Source organism: Simochromis diagramma, unplaced genomic scaffold (assembly GCF_900408965.1).
Source record: "Simochromis diagramma unplaced genomic scaffold, fSimDia1.1 OVJJ01000483.1, whole genome shotgun sequence".
In the NCBI taxonomy this organism is placed as follows: Eukaryota; Metazoa; Chordata; class Actinopteri; order Cichliformes; family Cichlidae; genus Simochromis; species Simochromis diagramma.
Window position 1 is genome coordinate 3,600,403 of NW_024386835.1, and position 21,684 is coordinate 3,622,086.

A 21,684-nucleotide genomic window follows, 5' to 3' on the forward strand; every position below is an offset into this window, starting at 1 on the left:
CCTCCTTTCTAAGGGTAAAGACGATTACCTGCACATTTAACCCCTGAAATAGTTTAATATAAGAAAAAGAAGTACTATTCTGACAGTATATCCTACATTTTCCACATGATATAGAAATTCTGCTGGAGGAAATGAAAGAAATCTTTCAGTGCTACACTTTGGGCTTAAATTTTAAGAAATGTGTAAAATTACAGAAGAAATTCTGGTAACTCAGCCCAGACAGTCTGTGTTCTTCTCTAAAGTACACAAGGCAGGACATGGATACTCTCAGTTTTGACAGACTCACTTAGTGCACACTTATAATAGTTTAGGCCTCTGTAATGCATGCATGCAAATCTAAAGAAACTATTTTCACATCCTGTAAAGCTTTACCATCTGCACCTTCTGTAACATATTTTCACTAATCTAAGAGATCATTTTTGTTGGTCTAATGCTATTTTACTCGACAGTCCTGTTGTTGGTTATAATGTGCACAATGTAATATGTGGACTTTTAGTGCCTTCAGAAATGCCTTAAACAGTTGTGCTAATTATATGAACTACTTAGTTTATATTACTAAGAAGTAAATAGTAAACATTCCTCTGGTTTTTACAAAGGTCTACCTGAAGATAAATTGGTCACATGCAGTACTATGCAAATATTTTAATCACGCCTCATTTCTTTATATTTTGTTTACAAGAAGCCAGAGTTTCTATTGTTTTATTTCTTTTAAGTGCTCTTGAGCAATACTTCAAAGCTTTCTGAATGTCTTCTTTTTACCTGACCATTTTCAAAGGAATGTTTGTTTGTTTTTGTTTGTTAAACCACTTAACCCTGAACCATGCACTTCAAGAAAGCTGCAGAACTATTCCTAAAGACTACTTAAAAAATTATGAGAAAGCTTGCCTAAGACATCTGAGATCCAGTGATTGTACCAAATAGTGGCTTTCGAGCTCATTAGCATTGCACAAACTCAGTTTTTCCCTTATATGTTGTATTTCCATGTATGTTTTTAAAGTTTAAATAAATCACTGCACCCTTTTCCAGTTTTCCTTGCAAAAGTTTACCATTTTAAGTACTAAACAAAGGAAACTCCAATCGGTTTGAGCCTGAAAGTCTAAATTCAGGGAGCGATCCCACTATTGGGGGCGTGGCCTACAGCCTACCGCCTCGCCATTTTCCTCCTGTGTTGTTGTTAGCTTGCTGGCTAAGGTGACTGTTAGCCCGGTTTCTGCAGTTAAACGAGTCAGTGCATGATTTAAATACAACAGGTGTGTTATTGCAGCGGTTCCCAACGTCCCTGCTTTCCCCGTGACCATGGACGAGGAATATTACAGCGGTTCCGGAGACTGGGAAGGCACGGAGGGTAGCATGGTGAGATCGCGACTTGTTGCTGTTTGCTCTCGGTTAGCTAGCCAGCATTAGCATCGCTGGAGTCACAGCAGCTGATGATTAATTGTCAGACCCTCGTTATCTTTAATACAAGAGCTGATGTGCTGAGACAAGTGCTTCCGGTACTCTAAAGATGCATTGTATAGTCTAAACTCTGGCTTTGTTAGCCAGCTGCAGGCTAACTAACGACACAGCTGCTTCATGTTCATGTTACAAACTGGTGATCAACTCGCTATAGGTTCAAGTTTGTTTTATTTCTGACTAAAATATCTGATAAAATAAATTGATAAAACATATTTTATCTCTGATTTGGAACAACAGAAAACAGAATCGACTGTTTTGATAGTGTTCACACAGTCGTGGTTACAAAGGAGAAATCGCACCTGTGTCAATTCTAAGGTTTTGTAAATCAGGACATGATAAAAATTGACCCACTTTGGGCCAAGCTTTAGCTGTTGGACCATTTGACTCTAGAACACTTTGGTATACCGAGGAGCTCATAGTTGACTCAATGTTTACAAGACGCTCAGGTCCTGTGGCTGCAAAACTAGCCCAAATCATCAGCCCTCCACCACGAACTTTAACCTTTAACATGATAACTGAAGTCTGTAGAGTCTGAGATTCTTGGGTTTTTGCAGTTTTTCTGAGCATGGCATGCTCTGACTTTGAGGTGAATTTGATGGGATGGGTTCTCTGGGGAACAGAGACAACTGAATGCTCCAGAGCAGCAAACTGCCAGTTAGGGCTGCCACGATTGGTCGACTAGTCACGATACCGTCTACTATCAACATCGTCGACGGCTGATTTAATAGTCGATGCTTGTTTGAAGCTTTGTAAGATCCCAAAAGACGCAAGAATAAGTAGTAGAATTTAAGAGTGTAATAACGGACTGAAATAGAAGATGGTAGCACTGCATGTACAAGGATGCCAGCTGCCATTAAACCCTGAAGAAGAAGAAGCTGTGTGTGTAATCAACATCGTGAGGGAAGTATTGTGATAACGCATCGTGCAGTGTCTGGTGATTGTCACTGCTAGGAACGGATGGTTTTTATTATGTCCTCATATATAAACTATGACTGTAGAAGTTAAGTTTGCCTTCAATGTGGCACCTTATTCCGTTTTTAGTGTGCATGTTTTTCAAACAGTAGTAAATCAGGATAAGGTGATAGTCACATAGACCTGTATTCAACTAGAAGAGACAAGAAAATAAGCTCAAATTGTTAGAGCTGTGTGTTTTAAGCGAAACTTTTGCTTAGTTACTGAACTGAAGCACAAACCTGATGTCTACATATCTGTGTCTTTTAACTTGGATGATTATTAGGAAACCTGCTCAGAGTCTAATAATAACATCTTGTATAGCACCTGTCGATTTTCCTCTACCTTGTAGCTACACCATAATATGTCACTATATGCAAATGAGAACCAGAGTATTACTTATTATTCCCAAGATAGATGAATCACTTTAGAAGCATCTGCATCACTGTGTATTTCAGGAGGATGGTTACGGTGAAGGAGAAAATGATGGGAAAATCCAGGAAGCTTGCCTGGAGAAATTCTCCAGCAGGGATTACATCATGGAGCCTGCTATCTTCAGCACCCTCAAAACGTAAGTGTCTGCACTCTCATGTAAATGTAATATAAGTTTGTTAAAAAGACATTTATTGATTAACAACCATGTTGTTTCTGCAGGTATTTTCAAGCAGGTGGCTCTCCAGAACATGTCATCCAGCTTCTCTCTGAAAATTACTCTGCCGTGGCTCAGACTGTTAATCTGCTGGCTGAGTGGCTCATCCAGATGGGTACCTGTCAGACTACTCGTCTTACTGTTGTTGTGTCAGAAAGCTATTTTTAGTTTGTCTTACTGATGGCTTTTCATTAATGTGTAATGTAATTATTCAGGTGTGGAGCCTGCACAGGTCCAAGAACGAGTAGAAAATCACCTCAAGAGTCTTCTGATAAAACACTTTGACCCCCAGAAAGCTGATTCCATCTTCACCGTTGAGGGAGAGGTGAGATCTCTAAACACCCGGGGTAATTACACATATGACAAATGAAAGTGGTGAGAAACCTTGAGCGTGTTGTGCTTCATAATTTAATGAGTGATTTTAAATCTAACTGAAGCTCAGAAAAACCAAACTAATCCAGTCTCCTGCCCTTTTAGACTCCTGCTTGGCTTGAGCAGATGATAGCGCACACAACATGGAGAGATCTCTTCTATAAGCTGGCGGAGGCTCACCCAGATTGCCTGATGCTCAACTTCACTGTAAAGGTATAGTAGTAGCTGTGGAAACAGTAAGAGCAGCAGGAGCTGAAGATTAGGACATGAACACAAACTAACCAATAGAAAGAGTCAAGTTAAAGATTTAAACTTTAAATTTGTTTCTGATGTTCTGTCATTGTGGTTTACACTCATTGGACACATTATTAGGGACACTTTGCTTGGAGCAGAACTGCCTTAATTCTTCATGCTGGGAAAATTCCTCAGATTTTGATCCACATTGATCATGTGCAACGTTCAAAGTCACTTATATCAACTTTCTTTCTCATTCTGATGCTCGTTTAATCTTCAGCAGGTTGCCTTGATCATGTCTACACACACTGATCTGCCATGTGACTGATATGATTTGTATGACTGATTTAAGAATCAGATATTCAGAGACATTTGCATCTAATTTTTTTCAGACACATGAAACACAGACAGATTTATCTGTGTTTTATTTTTTATGTGTAGTTTTTTTATTTATTTGTATATGCTCTGTCCAACTCTTCTTAGATCAGTTAGATTTTGTTTTAGTGAGATCCCATGTAAGTATTGGCAGCAGGGAAGTTGCAGAGGGCCCTCTGGTGGACAAACTATGCAACAGTTAATGCCAATACCAATAGATCAGCAGAAAAGGTAATGTAGGCCTGCCAGTAAATCAGTCTGGCTCTGCATGGGTTTGACTCATTAGTTATTTTTGTTAACAAGCAGCTAAACATGTGTACATAAAAACATGGTCAGTAAGTGTATTGTTGTAATTGTAATTCACACGAATATGAAAATTCACCTTAATAGAATCATTTTTCTTCTTTTTTTGATACATTTTTGCAGCTTGATGACTTGGACTGTCACTGCTTCTTTTCAGTATTGTGTTTGTGTTTGTTTAGCTCATTTCAGATGCAGGTTATCAGGGCGAGATCACCAGCGTGTCCACAGCCTGCCAACAGCTGGAAGTTTTCTCTCGGGTGTTGAGAACATCTTTGGCCACGCTGCTAGACGGAGGAGAAGAAAACCTGGAGAAGAACCTGCCCGAATTTGCTGTGAGGATTACTTTGCGTGTCTGTTCTGTCAGCCATCAAAGATCTGTAAAATATGTATCTTTTTGTCTCTATGTGCCACTTTTTAAAAAGTGCTGTAAGTAATGGTCTCTGATGAGCTGCGCCCGACTCTTTCCAACAGAAAATGGTGTGTCACGGCGAGCACACCTACCTCTTTGCCCAGGCAATGATGTCCATCCTTGCTCAGGAGGAACAGGGAGGTTCAGCTGTCCGCAGGATCGGCCAGGAGGTGCAAAAGTCTGCACATGAGAGGTAACGTTGTCAACGGATGTGGTCAAAGTGATCAAGCGAATGTGATTAACTGTAAGATTAGAGTTTTGTGGATGAGCTTGAGTAATAAAAACGGTGCAATAAAGGTGGTTTATATTGCAGAGGTCACGATGCCAGTCAGATAACCCTTGCGCTTGGTACAGCGGCAGCCTACCCTCGAGCCTGCCAGGCTCTCGGTGCCATGTTGTCCAAAGGAGCCCTGAATCCTGCTGATATAACAGTTCTGTTCAAGATGTTTAGCAGCATGGACCCTCCTCCTGTCGAACTGGTGAGTTCAGAACATTCTTCCTGCTGTTTATGGCCAGTGTTTACTAACTAAAGCACTCTGAATTTAAGCACTTGTCTGTCTTGTCTTTAGATCAGAGTGCCGGCCTTTCTCGACCTGTTTATGCAGTCGCTTTTCAAGCCTGGATCGAAGATCAACCAAGATCATAAACACAAATACATCCACATTTTAGCCTATGCTGCCAGTGTGGTGGAGACCTGGAAAAAGGTACAAAAACAATGATGCTGTGTGCATTGTTAATTTAAATCATATAACAATGAAAATATGCTTATTTTATCCCAATTCCAGAACAAGCGAGTGAACATTAATAAAGATGAGCTGAAGTCAACCTCTAAGGCTATTGAGACCGTGCACAACCTGTGCTGCAATGAGAACAAAGGAGCCACAGAGCTGATTGCTGAGCTCGGCACTTTGTACCAGTGCATCAGGTGAGTGTTTGACAAGAGCTTTCAAATATGAAATGTTGGTTAGTTGGTTTCATCGTATCTAATGTGACTCTTCTATCATCTAACACACTAATCTTAACCCCATCATGCAGTGAATCTTTGTAAAGGAGTGTAAGGGTTATTGAGACATGTTGCAATGGTTGTTAAGCATCATTTTACCAGGAAAAGATGCACTTTTAATCAGTGAAAATGAACAAGGTTATTTATTAGAATACAGCTCTTTCAGTGCTCACTGCACCATCATAGAGTTACTTTCACCTCTGTTTTTCTTTCTGAAGCAACAAATCTAGTGATGTTACCAGACTGTGCAGTTAATTTTGATATTTTCATAGGCACTGAAAACAGTTCAATATTTTGAAGCAGAACCCGTACAGTCAGATTTGTGTGTCATAATGTTTTCATTGTTGTAGAGTAAGGTCTGTAGTAAGAGTAGGAAGTATATTGTGTTAAAGAAGAAACAAAGGGGAAACTTGAAGCAACAGCATTTTTAATATGTTGATCTTCAGTTAATCATTCAAAGCCTGAATACAGCCCAGCTCGAGCTGATGGGCTTCCAAGATTTACCAGATGAAATGTGCAAATGAAAAATCTATTTACATGTATGATTATTTAGTTTTATACCATTAGGATCTATTGTGTGTATATATACGGTACAGAAGGGTTCAAATATTGGTACTTAAAGTAAAACCGGAGTTTGAGAGCCAGACTTCCACACTGACTGACTGTCTGTGTGTTCAGGTTTCCAGTGGTTGCTATGGGAGTTCTGAAGTGGGTGGACTGGACGGTGTCCGAGCCGCGGTACTTCCAGCTGCAAACAGACCACACCCCCGTCCATTTAGCTTTACTGGATGAGGTGCGACACTGCTGCAAGATGAAAGATTAAATTGTGTTTAATTTGCGGAGCTTAAAGTTCAAACATTAAAATTTTCTCTGCACAGATCTGTACGTGTCACCAGCTGCTGCACCCGCAGGTCCTCCAACTGCTCATCAAGCTCTTTGAGACCGAGCACTCTCAGCTGGACGTCATGGAGCAGGTGGGCGTTGTGTGCCTCGCATGCTTTTAATTCCAGCTTGTTAACAGACGCCTGTGTGTTGTAGCTCTGAGCTGACAGCGTGTTTGTTTTATTTCCCCCTCCAGTTGGAGTTGAAGAAGACTCTGCTGGACCGAATGGTTCACCTGCTGAGTCGTGGCTACGTGCTGCCCGTCGTCAGCTACATCCGCAAATGTCTGGAGAAACTCAACACAGATATCTCCCTCATTAGATATTTTGTCACTGAGGTAACAGCTGCTTATGGAAATCTGGTTTATGTGTGCACTCTTTCCTGTCAGGTCTGTTCTCCTGTTGTTTGTTCAATTTCAGCTTTGCACAGATTAATGTTCACTGTTTCCATTCCTGTTATTGGATAGTGACGTCTTTACCCGAGTAGTTGGTATATTTGACCTAGAATCTTCATAAAACACCTGAAGTTGATGCTCTATAATTGGTAAATGTGGAAATAAGACACTGTTTCAGTACATCAGACCTTTGTGAACAGAGCTCAGTGTGAGATATTTCTCTTAAAGGTGCTGGATGTGATCGCGCCTCCCTATACGTCAGACTTTGTTCAACTCTTCTTGCCGATCCTTGAGAACGACAGCATCGCAGGAACGATCCGCACAGATGGAGAACACGACGCTGTTGCTGAGTTTATCGGTAAGTGGCGAGAAAGGAAAGTTTATAGAAAGTCTATTATTCCTTTAATAAATAAAAGGAAGTCTTTGGGCTCTCATCCATCTGAAGCACTAACATGTGGGTGATTGTTTTTCAGCCCACTGCAAGTCAAACTTCATCATGATCAACTGATGTGGAATTGACACCCAAAAAGGGAGACGTATAGGAGGTGGAAGATCTGTTATCTGATAAGCAGGTGCTTGCGGCTGAAGCACATAGCTTGGAGGTGGATTTTTCATTTTGGCAAAGTGAAGTGGAAATTAGTTTCTGTTAAGGAAACATGAAAGCAGCTGTGACTGTCGCTGAGCTGGCTGAGTGGTGTGAAAGTAACGACCCAGATTTATCTGACGATGCAGCTGAATGTTGCTTTTTTTTACCTGTATATTTGATTTTCTATATTTTATGTTGGTCTGAGCTCTTTTAAAATAAACTTTAAAATGTTGCTTGTTTCTGTTTTTGTTTTTCATACAGTCTCGGACTGCGTAAATATAATCAGCTCCCTCTCATGCATTTTATTTGCATGAGAGTTTGTTTTAATATGGAGATCTGTAAACCTCAAAAGCCGCATATTTAATTGAAGCAGGTGATTACACACCACTTTTATTTGAAGTTTTTGTTTTCGGTTTGTTTCCGGGGTGACTTTGACGATTTCAGGTTAGTTCTTATAATTTTCATAGTTTTCTTTAGTCTTTTAATGATACGAGATATTTCTCAGATGCAGATTTAAGAAAGTTAAAATACTAATTGCAAGGCAAACAGTACTGGAGGTAGTGAACTCACAATCTCAAAAATACATCACCAAAGCCTTTGAAGCTGGTTGTGTAAGACATTTAAATACATTGTTTTATTTTTCCCATTCGGTGTATTGTGACCTCTCCCTCTTTTTAAAGCTAGGGGTCATTAGCATCAGTGGTCCCCTGCTAAGTCCTAGTGAACCAATGACTGTTTAACGATGCAAATTAGACCTCTTTAAAACATATTGTTTAGTTCTACCTTTCTTTTATTCTTTTGTGTATGCTGACAGCCTTTCTGCACTCCTTACTGTCTTAAGAATTGTAAAAATGTCACTTCTGTAGTTATCTAAATACTTACCATTGGCTAACAATGACAAATGGTAGAGGAAGTGTTCCTGTGTAGCAGCACCTGTGTAGTCAGGTGTATTGAAACACCTGACTACACCAGCAGACAGGTAATCACCACTGAGAGAGGATCTGTATCTGTTAATCTTTATCACTAAAAATGTGTGTTCACAAATGAACATGGGTTCAAAGAGAAGCAACATCTTCCCTGCTGGCGTGTAAGAATGTTGCTCTTCAGATGGCTTGAAGGAAACTGCAACTTTCTGATAAAGGCCTTCACCGGGCTGTGCATTTCACCTGCACAGGCTCTTGATTTACAGTTGGTATGTAGTTCATTCTTTGCAGGTCTGTCACATTAATAGAAAATGCAAGATCTGCTTTTCAGTCTGAATTTTCCACTCACTTTAATTTCTGCTCTCAGGTCCTACACTCTCTCTAGCTTTACCCAGGCCGAGCCACCTGACAGTTTTTCCTTCCCACTGTCGCCACGTGCTTCCTCATAAGGAATCACCCGATTGTTTGGCTTTCTCTGTAAACGAGAAAACTCAATCAGGTGATGGTATAAAGGGCCGTGAGGCGACAGTGATTCGATACTATACAAATAAAATGGAACTGATTTGAATTAACTAATAGAAAACTTGTTTTTACCTTTGTGTCTTTTCTCCTTTTGTGTATCTGCTGGTATGAAGACTGCTTATTTTGCAAAAAGCTTCTTTCATCATCACTGTGTATTGGAGGAAATCATCGGGTAGCATAAATGTAGTTTGGTTAGCTAACGGGGCCAAAGGACATCACTAGATTCTGTTTCCTACCTGAGATGCTCTGTAAGCATCTTCAATTCTATTGTTATGGAATAATAAGAGATCGCCATGAAACTGACTGTCAGTTCATCTTCACCTGACTGACGTCAATTAATGACGTGTGTATTAAAGTAAAGACAGTGGATGGTAAAATAGAAACGCCTGAGAGGTTTCTATAAAACATTCTAACTCAAAGGACAGATGAAGTGTTTATTGGTACAGTTTGAAAACAAATTGTCACAATGAAATATTTTGGGTACAAAGTGTTCATCATAAAACAAATTACAAGAATCTATATTTGACTTAAACTGCACACAAAGGCACACAAAGTATGTTTATTTCAGTGTTTGCATTCATCCCTGTGTAGTGCAACATTGTCAGTAGCAGTAACGCCACACACTGCAAACATTCGGCGTCAGAGCAGTGCAGCAGAAAGTGTGATAGTTGTGTTCTTTGGCTGAATCACTGTGAATTTACAAATTAAAACTAAAAGCTTTCCTATGCTGTCTCAATACTGTAGGTTACAAAAAACCCTCTTTATTTACTGTGATGACTGTTGCATGGCCTGAATTTTTCTGCAGAACAAAAACTTGCGTCATTCTTCTTTCTGATAAAACCTTTTAAAAGTTTAAATCTGTAAAACAGCCTGCACACCTCTCTGTGGTAATAAGACAGTTTGAATCGGCATAAACAGTTTGATATTCAGCCGGAAGACCCTGATAATGATTTAGGTTTAAAAAAAAGAAAAACCTGAACTTATTCCCTTCTTAACATTAAAACACAAAAAGCTTTTCTTTGGAAGGCATCGGAGTGTCTGCCGACAATCTGACACTGGGCTCCTCTAGAGGTAGTCCTTGGGTACGATTGGGTCTCCGTACATGCAGTCCTCCTCTACTGCCAGGTTGTACTTACTGCCACTTCCTCCCTTGTAGGCACTGGTCACGATCCTGAGCCAGCCCTTTTCACCCTGAAGGCAAAAATAAAGAAGCCAAGACTTAAATAAGAAAGTCATTCTTTTAAGAAATCAGATACAGGATTTCTTTCTCAAATGAAATAATTTTCTTGTATTTGTGACCGTGAAAATGCATTTGATTTGATAAAACCGGCTGCAAATTAAACAGCAACGAGAGGACATTTCATTAGCTATCTGGCATCGACTCACCCATGGCTCTCCCCAGGAGTTGCGTACGATCCAGTATTCGACATCGTCTTCCACTCCCCATCCTGCCACTGACACGATGTGGTTGATGAAGGCCTCCTCCTGGTACTCAGAGTAGAGACCTCCAGTGTACGCATCCAGCTTATCTGTGGCCATAATCCCGCAGCTAAAAAATAGAAATCAATAAACAACACAGGTTACTTCCTCTTTCTGCTTAAAAGTTGCAGCAGTCACTGATGAGTTTAATGCTCTGCTGCACTGACAACATTTCAGCAGCAGATGATCGGATGCTGAAATGATGAAGCCTAGAGAAGCTACTTTAAACCACAGATCTTCTTGACTGCAGATAGAATTTAATAAACATTTATTTCCAAGACAGAAACATGATTCAAAGAAACTACAAAAGCTGCTCAACCCACCACCTTCTAAACAGAGTCAAAATGGGTCAGGGTTGTCAAACTGCCAGGGACAGGCAAATGCACTTTACTGACATCACACTATAATGATTGTAGCTTATGTATGTACAGTACGTTCCCCATCACCTCCTAGATGAGCAGACCGACCTTGATGAAACTATATCTATATTTCGCATTCAACTATTTTATGCGATTCCCACAATCGTATATATTGGTACATTTGCTAGTAATAAATAATACAAGGCCCACTCTTACAATCAAACCTTCAACAAAAACTCAACTAGCTGCCATCACGCAATTCAGTAAGTGAAGCACAAATATATACTTTGCTCACAAAAATCCTTGTGTAAAAGCGAAACACTATGCCTTTCATTGGGTTTTTACACATTTCCAAAAATCTCAACATGACAACTCAATGGCTGTGGGAAATGTCAATAAAATTGGATGCTTATTAAAACCTAAGAACTACAAATACTCTCATCTGTCATTGCAATCACTTTATAATCTGCAAATAATGAGGATTTGCCCTCTGAGCTTTAAGTTTGACATGTGCCTATAATGCCACAAATGACAATTCACTTTCACTGCAATTGAAGGCGGTATATAAAACTACACTTCTGTCCTACTGAAGCTCAACCCAGAGACAAACTGTTTCAGTATAATCTTTATGTACCTCCAACAGCTTCACACCTCAGATTTCAACTAACAGAAACGAGACAAGAGGAAGTAGGAGTATTCTAGCTGCACCATATTTAGTACCCGATCACACTACAAACTCTCGTGCATCATGTGCTTATTGTCATCACATTCATATACTGTATTTTTAACAAAATGTGAGTACATTTTGTTGAGTGGAAACTGAGTGGATAATGGAACCAACCCTTCAAAGGGAGAGAGGTCACATGAGTCATACTTTTGATTCTTTTAAAAATCTGCGGGTGGATCGATCCAAATATTAAGTTTTATAGATACCGGTGCTAGTGTTGCTATCAGATCAATACTTGTGTGTTATGATCCATTCAGTATGTAGCCCGCTTCATTGTTTTAAATATATATATTTTTGGGAATTGAAAAAATTATACCTCAAACATGTACTTTTTGTGTTGATGTCACGTTTATTTATTTATAGCCTGTACCACATTTAAACAAATGAAAGTTGGCCCAGAGAACTAATTAATTATTAAATCAGCGATTTCATGTTTACAGAATTTGTATATCGATGACAATTTTTCTCATAAATCATGACACACTGCTCTCCCCTACATAAGCTGCCTTTATAGTTTGAAAGAATCGGTAACAGTAGTGGCAATACTGCACTGCTAGTTACTTGGTTACTTGGACAGATACCAAAATTTGTAGTACTGCATAGCTTTTTTCAAATCTACATTGTTATAAATATTTTAAAATTCACTTTGCTAGAACAAAATTGTTTTTTAGAGATTTCTTTTTGCCTTTTTAGCAATTATTAGAAAGGAAAGTATGGAATGACAGGAAAAGGTTTAGGGTGGAAATCAGGATTCTAACTAGTGTCCTATGTTGGTTTGGGATATCTGCTTTATTATTAAGATTGAATTATCAAGTAAAACAAAGCAACCAGAATGGACTATTTTATAAACGTATGAAAAAGCTGCAAACCTGATCGGCCCATGCGCGTAAATCTCTGCCATCATCTTCTCTCTCCCACTGACGGATCCGTAATCTCCCACTTTCCACAGAGTGTAGTTACTCACAATATTGCACACTCCAAAAGTGGTGCAGGTGCCACATTGGTTGAATTTATTGCAATCTTTAGAGAGAGAGAAACAGAACATACATGGCTCAGCCTCACAGGGACATGCAGCAGCCAGCCAGGGGAACATTTTGACCTTAAAAACACAAATGTATTGTCTTCTAACAAATTCTGATGAAGTCCTTTAACCTCCTAAGACCCGAACTCTTCCATGGCATGCATTTTTAATTTCTCTTTGATATTTGGGCCGATTGGGACCTGATGAATATAAAAACAAAGAATTACCAGATCTTTTTTTTTTTTTAACTAATTTTTGTTTCTAAGAAAAATGAAAGCCACATATGAGGATATTCGTTTAAAATTTCGATAGAACAGTGGCAGCATAATGTCCTCGTAAGTGGATATCAGGCCCTTGTAGAGCAAAATTGAGTATTTTGGTCTAAATAACCCAAAATTTGATGTCCACATATGTGGACGCCAGGTCCTAGGAGGTTAAATATATTTACTAATCTTAGTTGCTGCATATTTGAAAGAGTCTGTCTACTCTTGCACATGTGGTGAAATACAGTAAATCCACTGCATTTTAGCCTACACTGTGTAAAAACCTTTTAACGTCAATAATCATATTCCCCTAGGTTATCAGAACAGCATTCATCTATCTTGCAGGAGTGTCCTGAGCCAAAACAGGGCCTCTTAGATTAGCACTGAGTAAACATATGATGTTGAAGCATATGATCATCACTCTGGTCACTGTGTACACTGTGAAAGTCTTACCCTGGTCTTTAGCCTGGTAGTTATTACAGGTCTCATCTGGGATCCCGTGATTGTTAGCATATTCCCAAACCCCAGTGTGGTCTCCTCCGTGGCACGAGCCGGCATCACCGCAGTCGATCACATTCTGGACAGACAGGTAGGCAGATGGCCACGCTCCTTTCCGCTTAATGTTGATTCGATCTGATTTAATGCAAATAAGAAATAAGTAGCAGCCATTACTTTCTGTTCATCAGTGTCCCTTCTATGGAAAGAAGAAGTGAAAGCACACCTGTGTCATAGTCTTGTGATGTACAATGTGACATAGTTAAGCTTTGCTGAGTCATACCTGCCATCGCACTGGTGCTGCCATGTGCCCAGCAGGACCCACAGTACTGTGGAATGTGCTGGTTGCGAGTAGTGCTGACGTAGTTGGTGCCATTGATGTTCCTCCAGTCCCACAACTTCGGCAGATCAGAAATGTTCAAATACTCGTGAGGACGAGGTGCGGTCCTGTGAACATACGTGTCATTGCACACAGTTACTGGATCAGTCTGATGTTTAAGTTTAATGTCCCCGCTACAACATATAAAGTCTGTTTGAAAATTTTCTTGCTCTTCTGTTTCAGTTCCTCTCTTTAAAAAAATAACTTTTAAAGTCTTGATACAAGATGCAAAAAGAATTGTCCTTCTCACTAGTCTGATGTGCAAAACCTCACATTACAGCTGCAGTATCGAGAAGAATACACAGATATCGTGTGCTCTGTCAGTCCATACCATATAGATTACACATATTACTGGTATTACACAAATGTAATACCAGTAACATACAAAATGAGTCTTGAGCCACCCCTCATTTCTTTAGATTTTGCTCAGAAAATGGGAAATTGGTGCAGTACTTTATTGAAATACAGTATATTAAGCAAAAACAGGGTTTGCACAGTTCTAATTTATCTTTCGGGTCTTGTGTCTCAGGTCTTTTTTTCACTATTTTAAGGACATTATTTATCTGCTGCAGAGTGTTTTTTAAGCCCTGCAACATTTTCATTGTTCCTCTATTTTTCCAGTTTCCTTAATTTTTAAGGACACACTACACTACATGCTGTCATATACCAACTTTCCAGCCAATAGCACAGCTTGTTGAAGAAAAAAAATACTATTTTATATCTCTCAGTGTGTGTTTCATAGATTTAACAGAAGAAATTGGAACAAATAATTGTACTTATGCTAGGAAAAATGGTTCTTTATTTGTAGACAACACTGGTTAATCCCTTGGTCAGGTCAGATACAATGACTAGACTAAAAAGGAGAGAAAAAACAGACAATGTCCAAAGAAAAGCTGCGAAAGACCTTCAGAGAGCCTGAAGAACTACTTTAAAGATCACATTAAAAAAAATTACAAGGCAAGTCTGGCTCCTTGGAAGCAAAATATAAAGACACGAGGGGAAGTTTGAGAGTTTGCAAAGCACTGCAAATCCTTCTTTAACATACCGAATATCTATTTTTGCACTGGTTTCAGAAATACGACACAAATCAGTTCAAGTTCAAACTAAATAGCTCTCAATTTTATTGTTTTTATTTCACATAGAAGCGCAGATTGCACATAAAGACGCCTTGTATTTAATATTTGTTCTGACGGAGATTTGGGAACGACACGTTGTTATTTCTGAACTCCTGGCTGTTTAGCAGCTGTTTTTGAATCTAAATGAGTCTTTGGGGGCTGATGGTTGAGCTGCAGGGAACTTCCGCAAAAACGGATCCGCCAAATCCCGTGACTTGTACCGACCGAGAAAACAGGTTTTTTTTTTCTTTTGTTACACGTTCCAAAAACAAAGCAAATAAAACAAGGGATTTAAACGGTCTGATTTTGACTTCCAGTACATCTGTGTACGGCTTATTTAATTCTTTTATATTGAATTATTTATTCATATAAATCTATTAAAGAATAAATAACTTCTTAGTTAAGGTTATTTACAATAGCCAGTTTAGCTAACAGACGGCTGTCGCGAGCCTCGGTTAGTTACTTAGATACTTAAACCCGCTTCTCTTTATAGTTTAAACTACTTGCTATGCTTTATGTAAAAAAGCGACATAAGCTTTTGTTGAACTTACCGCAGTCCAAAGCCGCCTCTCTTCGGTGAGGGGACATAGCACGGCTCCTTCTGCTTAAAAAATACTCCGGCCGACACCTCGGACAGCACGGCCGAAAACAGCACAAGAACCGCGGCTTTGAGAGCCATCTCTGACACCGAGCAGTGCTTTAGTTACGGGACCAGGAGATACTCACTTCTAGAGTTTTAGTCTGCTGCATAAATAACCTGAGAGTGAGTTGGGTGGGTGCATGCAGTAAAGATTAACCGGTGCCGATACTAGTCACATGACCCCAACTACGAAAGCCCACGTGCTTTACAAGGAAATCACAAGTCATGTTGTGGCATGTGTGAGAATGCTCTTAGTATCGCACTGTCTGTGCAGCTCAGTTTTGATAATGTTGTAATGACAGTGAAAAACTATCCTAAACTACAAAAGAGGAATTATTAAGCAATGTGACAAGATAAGATGAAATTAAACATATAAGATTCGTTTTTACAATTCTTAAGACAGTAAGGAGTGCAGAAAGGCTGTCAGCATACACAAAAGAATAAAAGAAAGCTAGAACTAAACAATATGTTTTAAAGAGCTAAACTTCAGAAGCCTCTGAAATGTACTGGGCAAACTGCATCTTCCAAAGATCATCACTGTGTATTGGAGGAAATCATCGGGTAGCATAAATGTAGTTTGGTTAGCTAACGGGGCCAAAGGACATCACTAGATTCTGTTTCCTACCTGAGATGCTCTGCCAGCATCTTCATTTGCAGCTTTCTTGAGTGTCTTTCTAACTTATGTCAAAAGCACGCTCTGCTGGGTGAGATCAGGTGATTGTATTGTTATGGAATAATAAGAGATCGCCATGAAACTGACTGTCAGTTCATCTTCACCTGACTGACGTCAATTAATGACGTGTGTATTAAAGTAAAGACAGTGGATGGTAAAATAGAAAAACCTGAGAGGTTTCTATAAAACATTCTAACTCAAAGGACAGATGAAGTGTTTATTGGTACAGTTTGAAAACAAATTGTCACAATGAAATATTTTGGGTACAAAGTGTTCATCATAAAACAAATTACAAGAATCTATATTTGACTTAAACTACACACAAAGGCACACAAAGTATGTTTATTTCAGTTTTTGCATTCATCCCTGTGTAGTGCAACATTGTCAGTAGCAGTAACGCCACACACTGCAAACATTCGGCGTCAGAGCAGTGCAGCAGAAAGTGTGATAGTTGTGTTCTTTGGCTGAATCACTGTGAATTTACAAATTAAAACTAAAAGCTTTCCTATGCTGTCTCAATACTGTAGGTTACAAAAAACCCTCTTTATTTACTGTGATGACTGTTGCATGGCCTAAATTTTTCTACAGCACAAAAACTTGCGTCATTCTTCTTTCTGATAAAACCTTTTAAAAGTTTAAATCTGTAAAACAGCCTGCACACCTCTCTGTGGTAATAAGACAGTCTGAATCGGCATAAACAGTTTGATATTCAGCTGGAAGACCCTGATAATGATTTAGGTTTAAAAAAAAGAAAAACCTGAACTTATTCCCTTCTTAACATTAAAACACAAAAAGCTTTTCTTTGGAAGGCATCGGAGTGTCTGCCGACAATCTGACACTGGGCTCCTCTAGAGGTAGTCCTTGGGTACGATTGGGTCTCCGTACATGCAGTCCTCCTCTACTGCCAGGTTGTACTTACTGCCACTTCCTCCCTTGTAGGCACTGGTCACGATCCTGAGCCAGCCCTTTTCACCCTGAAGGCAAAAATAAAGAAGCCAAGACTTAAATAAGAAAGTCATTCTTTTAAGAAATCAGATACAGGATTTCTTTCTCAAATGAAATAATTTTCTTGTATTTGTGACCGTGAAAATGCATTTGATTTGATAAAACCGGCTGCAAATTAAACAGCAACGAGAGGACATTTCATTAGCTATCTGGCATCGACTCACCCATGGCTCTCCCCAGGAGTTGCGTACGATCCAGTATTCGACATCGTCTTCCACTCCCCATCCTGCCACTGACACGATGTGGTTGATGAAGGCCTCCTCCTGGTACTCAGAGTAGAGACCTCCAGTGTACGCATCCAGCTTATCTGTGGCCATAATCCCGCAGCTAAAAAATAGAAATCAATAAACACCACAGGTTACTTCCTCTTTCTTCTTAAAAGTTGCAGCAGTCACTGATGAGTTTAATGCTCTGCTGCACTGACAACATTTCAGCAGCAGATGATCGGATGCTGAAATGATGAAGCCTAGAGAAGCTACTTTAAACCACAGATCTTCTTGACTGCAGATAGAATTTAATAAACATTTATTTCCAAGACAGAAACATGATTCAAAGAAACTACAAAAGCTGCTCAACCCACCACCTTCTAAACAGAGTCAAAATGGGTCATACTTTTGATTCTTTTAAAAATCTGCGGGTGGATCGATCCAAATATTAATTTTTATAGATACCGGTGCTAGTGTTGCTATCAGATCAATACTTGTGTGTTATGATCCATTCAGTATGTAGCCCACTTCATTGTTTTAAATATATATATTTTTGGGAATTGAAAAAATTATGCTTCAAACATGTACTTTTTGTGTTGATGTCACGTCTATTTATTTATAGCCTGTACTACATTTAAACAAATGAAAGTTGACCCAGAGAACTAATTAATTATTAAATCAGCGATTTCATGTTTACAGAATTTGTATATCGATGACAATTTTTCTCATAAATCATGACACACTGCTCTCCCCTACATAAGTATGGAATGACAGGAAAAGGTTTAGGGTGGAAATCAGGATTCTAACTAGTGTCCTATGTTGGTTTGGGATATCTGCTTTATTATTAAGATTGAATTATCAAGTAAAACAAAGCAACCAGAATGGACTATTTTATAAACGTATGAAAAAGTTGCAAACCTGATCGGCCCATTAGTGTAAATCTCTGCCATCATCTTCTCTCTCCCACTGACGGATCCGTAATCTCCCACCTTCCACAGAGTGTAGTTACTCACAATATTGCACACTCCAAAAGTGGTGCAGGTGCCACATTGGTTGAATTTATTGCAATCTTTAGAGAGAGAGAAACAGAACATACATGGCTCAGCCTCACAGGGACATGCAGCAGCCAGCCAGGGGAACATTTTGACCTTAAAAACACAAATGTATTGTCTTCTAACAAATTCTGATGAAGTCCTTTAAATATATTTACTAATCTTAGTTGCTGCATATTTGAAAGAGTCTGTCTACTCTTGCACATGTGGTGAAATACAGTAAATCCACTGCATTTTAGCCTACACTGTGTAAAAACCTTTTAACGTCAATAATCATATTCCCCTAGGTTATCAGAACAGCATTCATCTATCTTGCAGGAGTGTCCTGAGCCAAAACAGGACCTCTTAGATTAGCACTGAGTAAACATATGATGTTGAAGCATATGATCATCACTCTGGTCACTGTGTACACTGTGAAAGTCTTAACCTGGTCTTTAGCCTGGTAGTTATTACAGGTCTCATCTGGGATCCCGTGATTGTTAGCATATTCCCAAACCCCAGTGTGGTCTCCTCCTTGGCACGAGCCGGCATTACCGCAGTCGATCACATTCTGGACAGACAGGTAGGCAGATGGCCACGCTCCTTTCCGCTTAATGTTGATTTAATGCAAATAAGAAATAAGTAGCAGCCATTACTTTCTGTTCATCAGTGTCCCTTCTATGGAAAGAAGAAGTGAAAGCACACCTGTGTCATAGTCTTGTGATGTACAATGTGACATAGTTAAGCTTTGCTGAGTCATACCTGCCATCGCACTGGTGCTGCCATGTGCCCAGCAGGACCCACAGTACTGGGGAATGTGCTGGTTGCGAGTAGTGCTGACGTAGTTGGTGCCATTGATGTTCCTCCAGTCCCACGACTTCGGCAGATCAGAAATGTTCAAATACTCGTGAGGACGAGGTGCGGTCCTGTGAACATACGTGTCATTGCACACAGTTACTGGATCAGTCTGATGTTTAAGTTTAATGTCCCCGCTACAACATATAAAGTCTGTTTGAAATTTTTCTTGCTCTTCTGTTTCAGTTCCTCTCTTTAAAAAAATAACTTTTAAAGTCTTGATACAAGATGCAAAAAGAATTGTCCTTCTCACTAGTCTGATGTGCAAAACCTCACATTACAGCTGCAGTATCGAGAAGAATACACAGATATCGTGTGCTCTGTCAGTCCATACCATATAGATTACACATATTACTGGTATTACACAAATGTAATACCAGTAACATACAAAATGAGTCTTGAGCCACCCCTCATTTCTTTAGATTTTGCTCAGAAAATGGGAAATTGGTGCAGTACTTTATTGAAATACAGTATATTAAGCAAAAACAGGGTTTGCACAGTTCTAATTTATCTTTCGGGTCTTGTGTCTCAGGTCTTTTTTTCACTATTTCTTAAGGACATTGTTTATCTGCTGCAGAGAGTTTTTTAAGCCCTGCAACATTTTCATTGTTCCTCTATTTTTCCAGTTTCCTTAATTTTTAAGGACACATTACACTACATGCCGTCACATGCCAACTTTCCAGCCAATAGCACAGCTTGTTGAAGAAAAAAATACTATTTTATATCTCTCAGTGTGTGTTTCATAGATTTAACAGAAGAAATTGGAACAAATAATTGTACTTGTGCTAGGAAAAATGGTTCTTTATTTGTAGACAACACTGGTTAAACCCTTGGTCAGGTCAGATACAATGACTAGACTAAAAAGGAGAGAAAAAACAGACAATGTCCAAAGAAAAACCGTGAAAGACCTTCAGAGAGCCTGAAGAACTACTTTAAAGATCACATTAAAAAAATTACAAGGCAAGTCTGGCTCCTTGGAAGCAAAATATAAAGACACGAGGGGAAGTTTGAGAGTTTGCAAAGCACTGCAAATCCTTCTTTAACATACCGAATATCTATTTTTGCACTGGTTTCAAGCGACATAAGCCTTTGTTGAACTTACTGCAGTCCAAAGCCGCCTCTCTTCGGTGAGGGGACATAGCACGGCTCCTTCTGCTTAAAAAATACTCCGGCCGACACCTCGGACAGCACGGCCGAAAACAGCACAAGAACCGCGGCTTTGAGAGCCATCTCTGACACCGAGCAGTGCTTTAGTTACGGGACCAGGAGATACTCACTTCTAGAGTATCTATCCTAAATTGCAAGAGAGTAATTATTAAGCAATGTCACAAGATAAGATGAAATTAAACATAAAAGATTTGTTATGTGCTGCTGTTTTGTATGCACATTTCTAGTGTATTACTGTCAGTGAATACTTTATTAGGTACAACTCCTGTTTGGTTGGAACCTTAGTTGTCATTTGAGTACAGTGACCTCGCTGTCATGTTCAAGGAACCAGAGATGATCAGAGTGTTATAACATGGTTTATTATAAGATGGGTACACTTTGGTCATTACATAGCTGACAAGGTCAGCAATAGGGTGTGGTGTTGAAATAAAGCTGAGCTGGTATTAAGGAGCCCTAAGTGTGTGCCAAAATGTAATCCCCGCACCATTACACCACCACCGCCCTGAACTGTTTTGGCAGGATGGATCTGAATGTCGCAAGAGAAATCAAGGCTCATCATTCAAAAGTACATCTTTCACATCTTTTATGATCCAATTTTGGTGAGCCCATGTGATTTGCACCCTGTTTCGTGTTCTTAGCTGACAGGAATCACATCTGGTGTGGTCTTCTTCTTCTGCTTCAATGTTCCATGTGTTGTGTATTCAGAGATGCTCTTCTGCTTATCTTGATTATATTATAATGAGTTACTGTTACCTTCCTATCTGTTTGAAGCCGTCTAGGGATCCTCCTCTGATCTCTGACACCAACGAGACATTTTTGCTCAGAGAACAGCCACCCCCTGGATCTTTTGTTCTTTGTTTATTCTTCTTGTGCAGGAAAATCCCAGTAGTTCAGCAGCTTCTGGAATAGGCCACCCAGCAACATCAACCATGCCACATTCAATCTCACTTAAATAACTTTCCTTCCTCTTTGATGCTCAGTTTGTCTGTTTGTCAGCTCATATGAGCTGTTCGCACTAAAGTAAAAAGCACCATCACTTCATGCGGATACCCTTTCGGCGCCAGCTGCGGTCGCAAGGCTGGCACAGAACAAAAACTCCCTGATAACGACTGTGTTTAGTCTGTTCCTTCCCATTCCATGCAAGGCCACCTGGGTTGGCTGGAAGACTGTTTACTTAGCCTAGCAGGGCGAAGGACACTGTCTCAGCTGAA

At 39.6% G+C, this 21,684-nt stretch overlaps 3 protein-coding genes across 3 annotated transcripts; 1 reads left to right on the forward strand and 2 right to left on the reverse strand.

Annotated features, from left to right (window-relative positions):
- The first annotated feature begins 1,130 nt into the window (after nt 1-1,130).
- nelfcd (negative elongation factor complex member C/D) lies at nt 1,131-7,845 on the forward strand. The gene is made up of 15 exons (XM_040029274.1): nt 1,131-1,353; nt 2,865-2,977; nt 3,061-3,170; nt 3,271-3,380; nt 3,533-3,640; nt 4,519-4,671; nt 4,811-4,941; nt 5,062-5,227; nt 5,318-5,452; nt 5,534-5,673; nt 6,430-6,544; nt 6,630-6,725; nt 6,830-6,970; nt 7,256-7,385; nt 7,501-7,845. Exons 1-15 carry the CDS (start codon nt 1,297-1,299, stop codon nt 7,533-7,535), a joined length of 1,740 nt encoding a protein of 579 aa, XP_039885208.1. The 5' UTR covers nt 1,131-1,296; the 3' UTR covers nt 7,536-7,845.
- Nucleotides 7,846-9,478: 1,633 nt separating this feature from the next.
- On the reverse strand, nt 9,479-15,715 carry ctsz (cathepsin Z). The gene is made up of 6 exons (XM_040029350.1): nt 15,448-15,715; nt 13,686-13,849; nt 13,361-13,540; nt 12,493-12,643; nt 10,445-10,607; nt 9,479-10,249 (listed from the first exon to the last, which is right to left on the reverse strand). Exons 1-6 carry the CDS (start codon nt 15,573-15,575, stop codon nt 10,124-10,126), a joined length of 912 nt encoding a protein of 303 aa, XP_039885284.1. The 5' UTR covers nt 15,576-15,715; the 3' UTR covers nt 9,479-10,123.
- Nucleotides 15,716-16,567: 852 nt separating this feature from the next.
- Nucleotides 16,568-20,612, reverse strand: LOC120731952 (cathepsin Z-like). The gene is given in 6 exon segments (XM_040029376.1): nt 16,568-17,183; nt 17,379-17,541; nt 18,339-18,489; nt 18,899-19,078; nt 19,214-19,377; nt 20,409-20,612. Coding segments are annotated over 6 exon segments (912 nt in total). The 5' UTR covers nt 20,537-20,612; the 3' UTR covers nt 16,568-17,057.
- Nucleotides 20,613-21,684: the final 1,072 nt, after the last annotated feature.

Bases quoted from the DNA above. Each gene is read 5' to 3' on its own strand.
- nelfcd (XM_040029274.1), top strand. From the start codon at position 1,297: ATGGACGAGGAATATTACAGCGGTTCCGGAGACTGGGAAGGCACGGAG. The intron at 3,171-3,270 runs GTACCTGTCAGA...GTAATTATTCAG, and splicing joins TGAGTGGCTCATCCAGATGG to GTGTGGAGCCTGCACAGGTC. The intron at 3,641-4,518 runs GTATAGTAGTAG...GTGTTTGTTTAG, and splicing joins TGCTCAACTTCACTGTAAAG to CTCATTTCAGATGCAGGTTA.
- ctsz (XM_040029350.1), bottom strand. From the start codon at position 15,575: ATGGCTCTCAAAGCCGCGGTTCTTGTGCTGTTTTCGGCCGTGCTGTCC. The intron at 13,850-15,447 runs GTAAGTTCAACA...GTATGTTCACAG, and splicing joins AGAGGCGGCTTTGGACTGCG to GACCGCACCTCGTCCTCACG. The intron at 10,608-12,492 runs GTTTGCAGCTTT...TCTATTTTTTAG, and splicing joins TACGCGCATGGGCCGATCAG to CTGCGGGATTATGGCCACAG.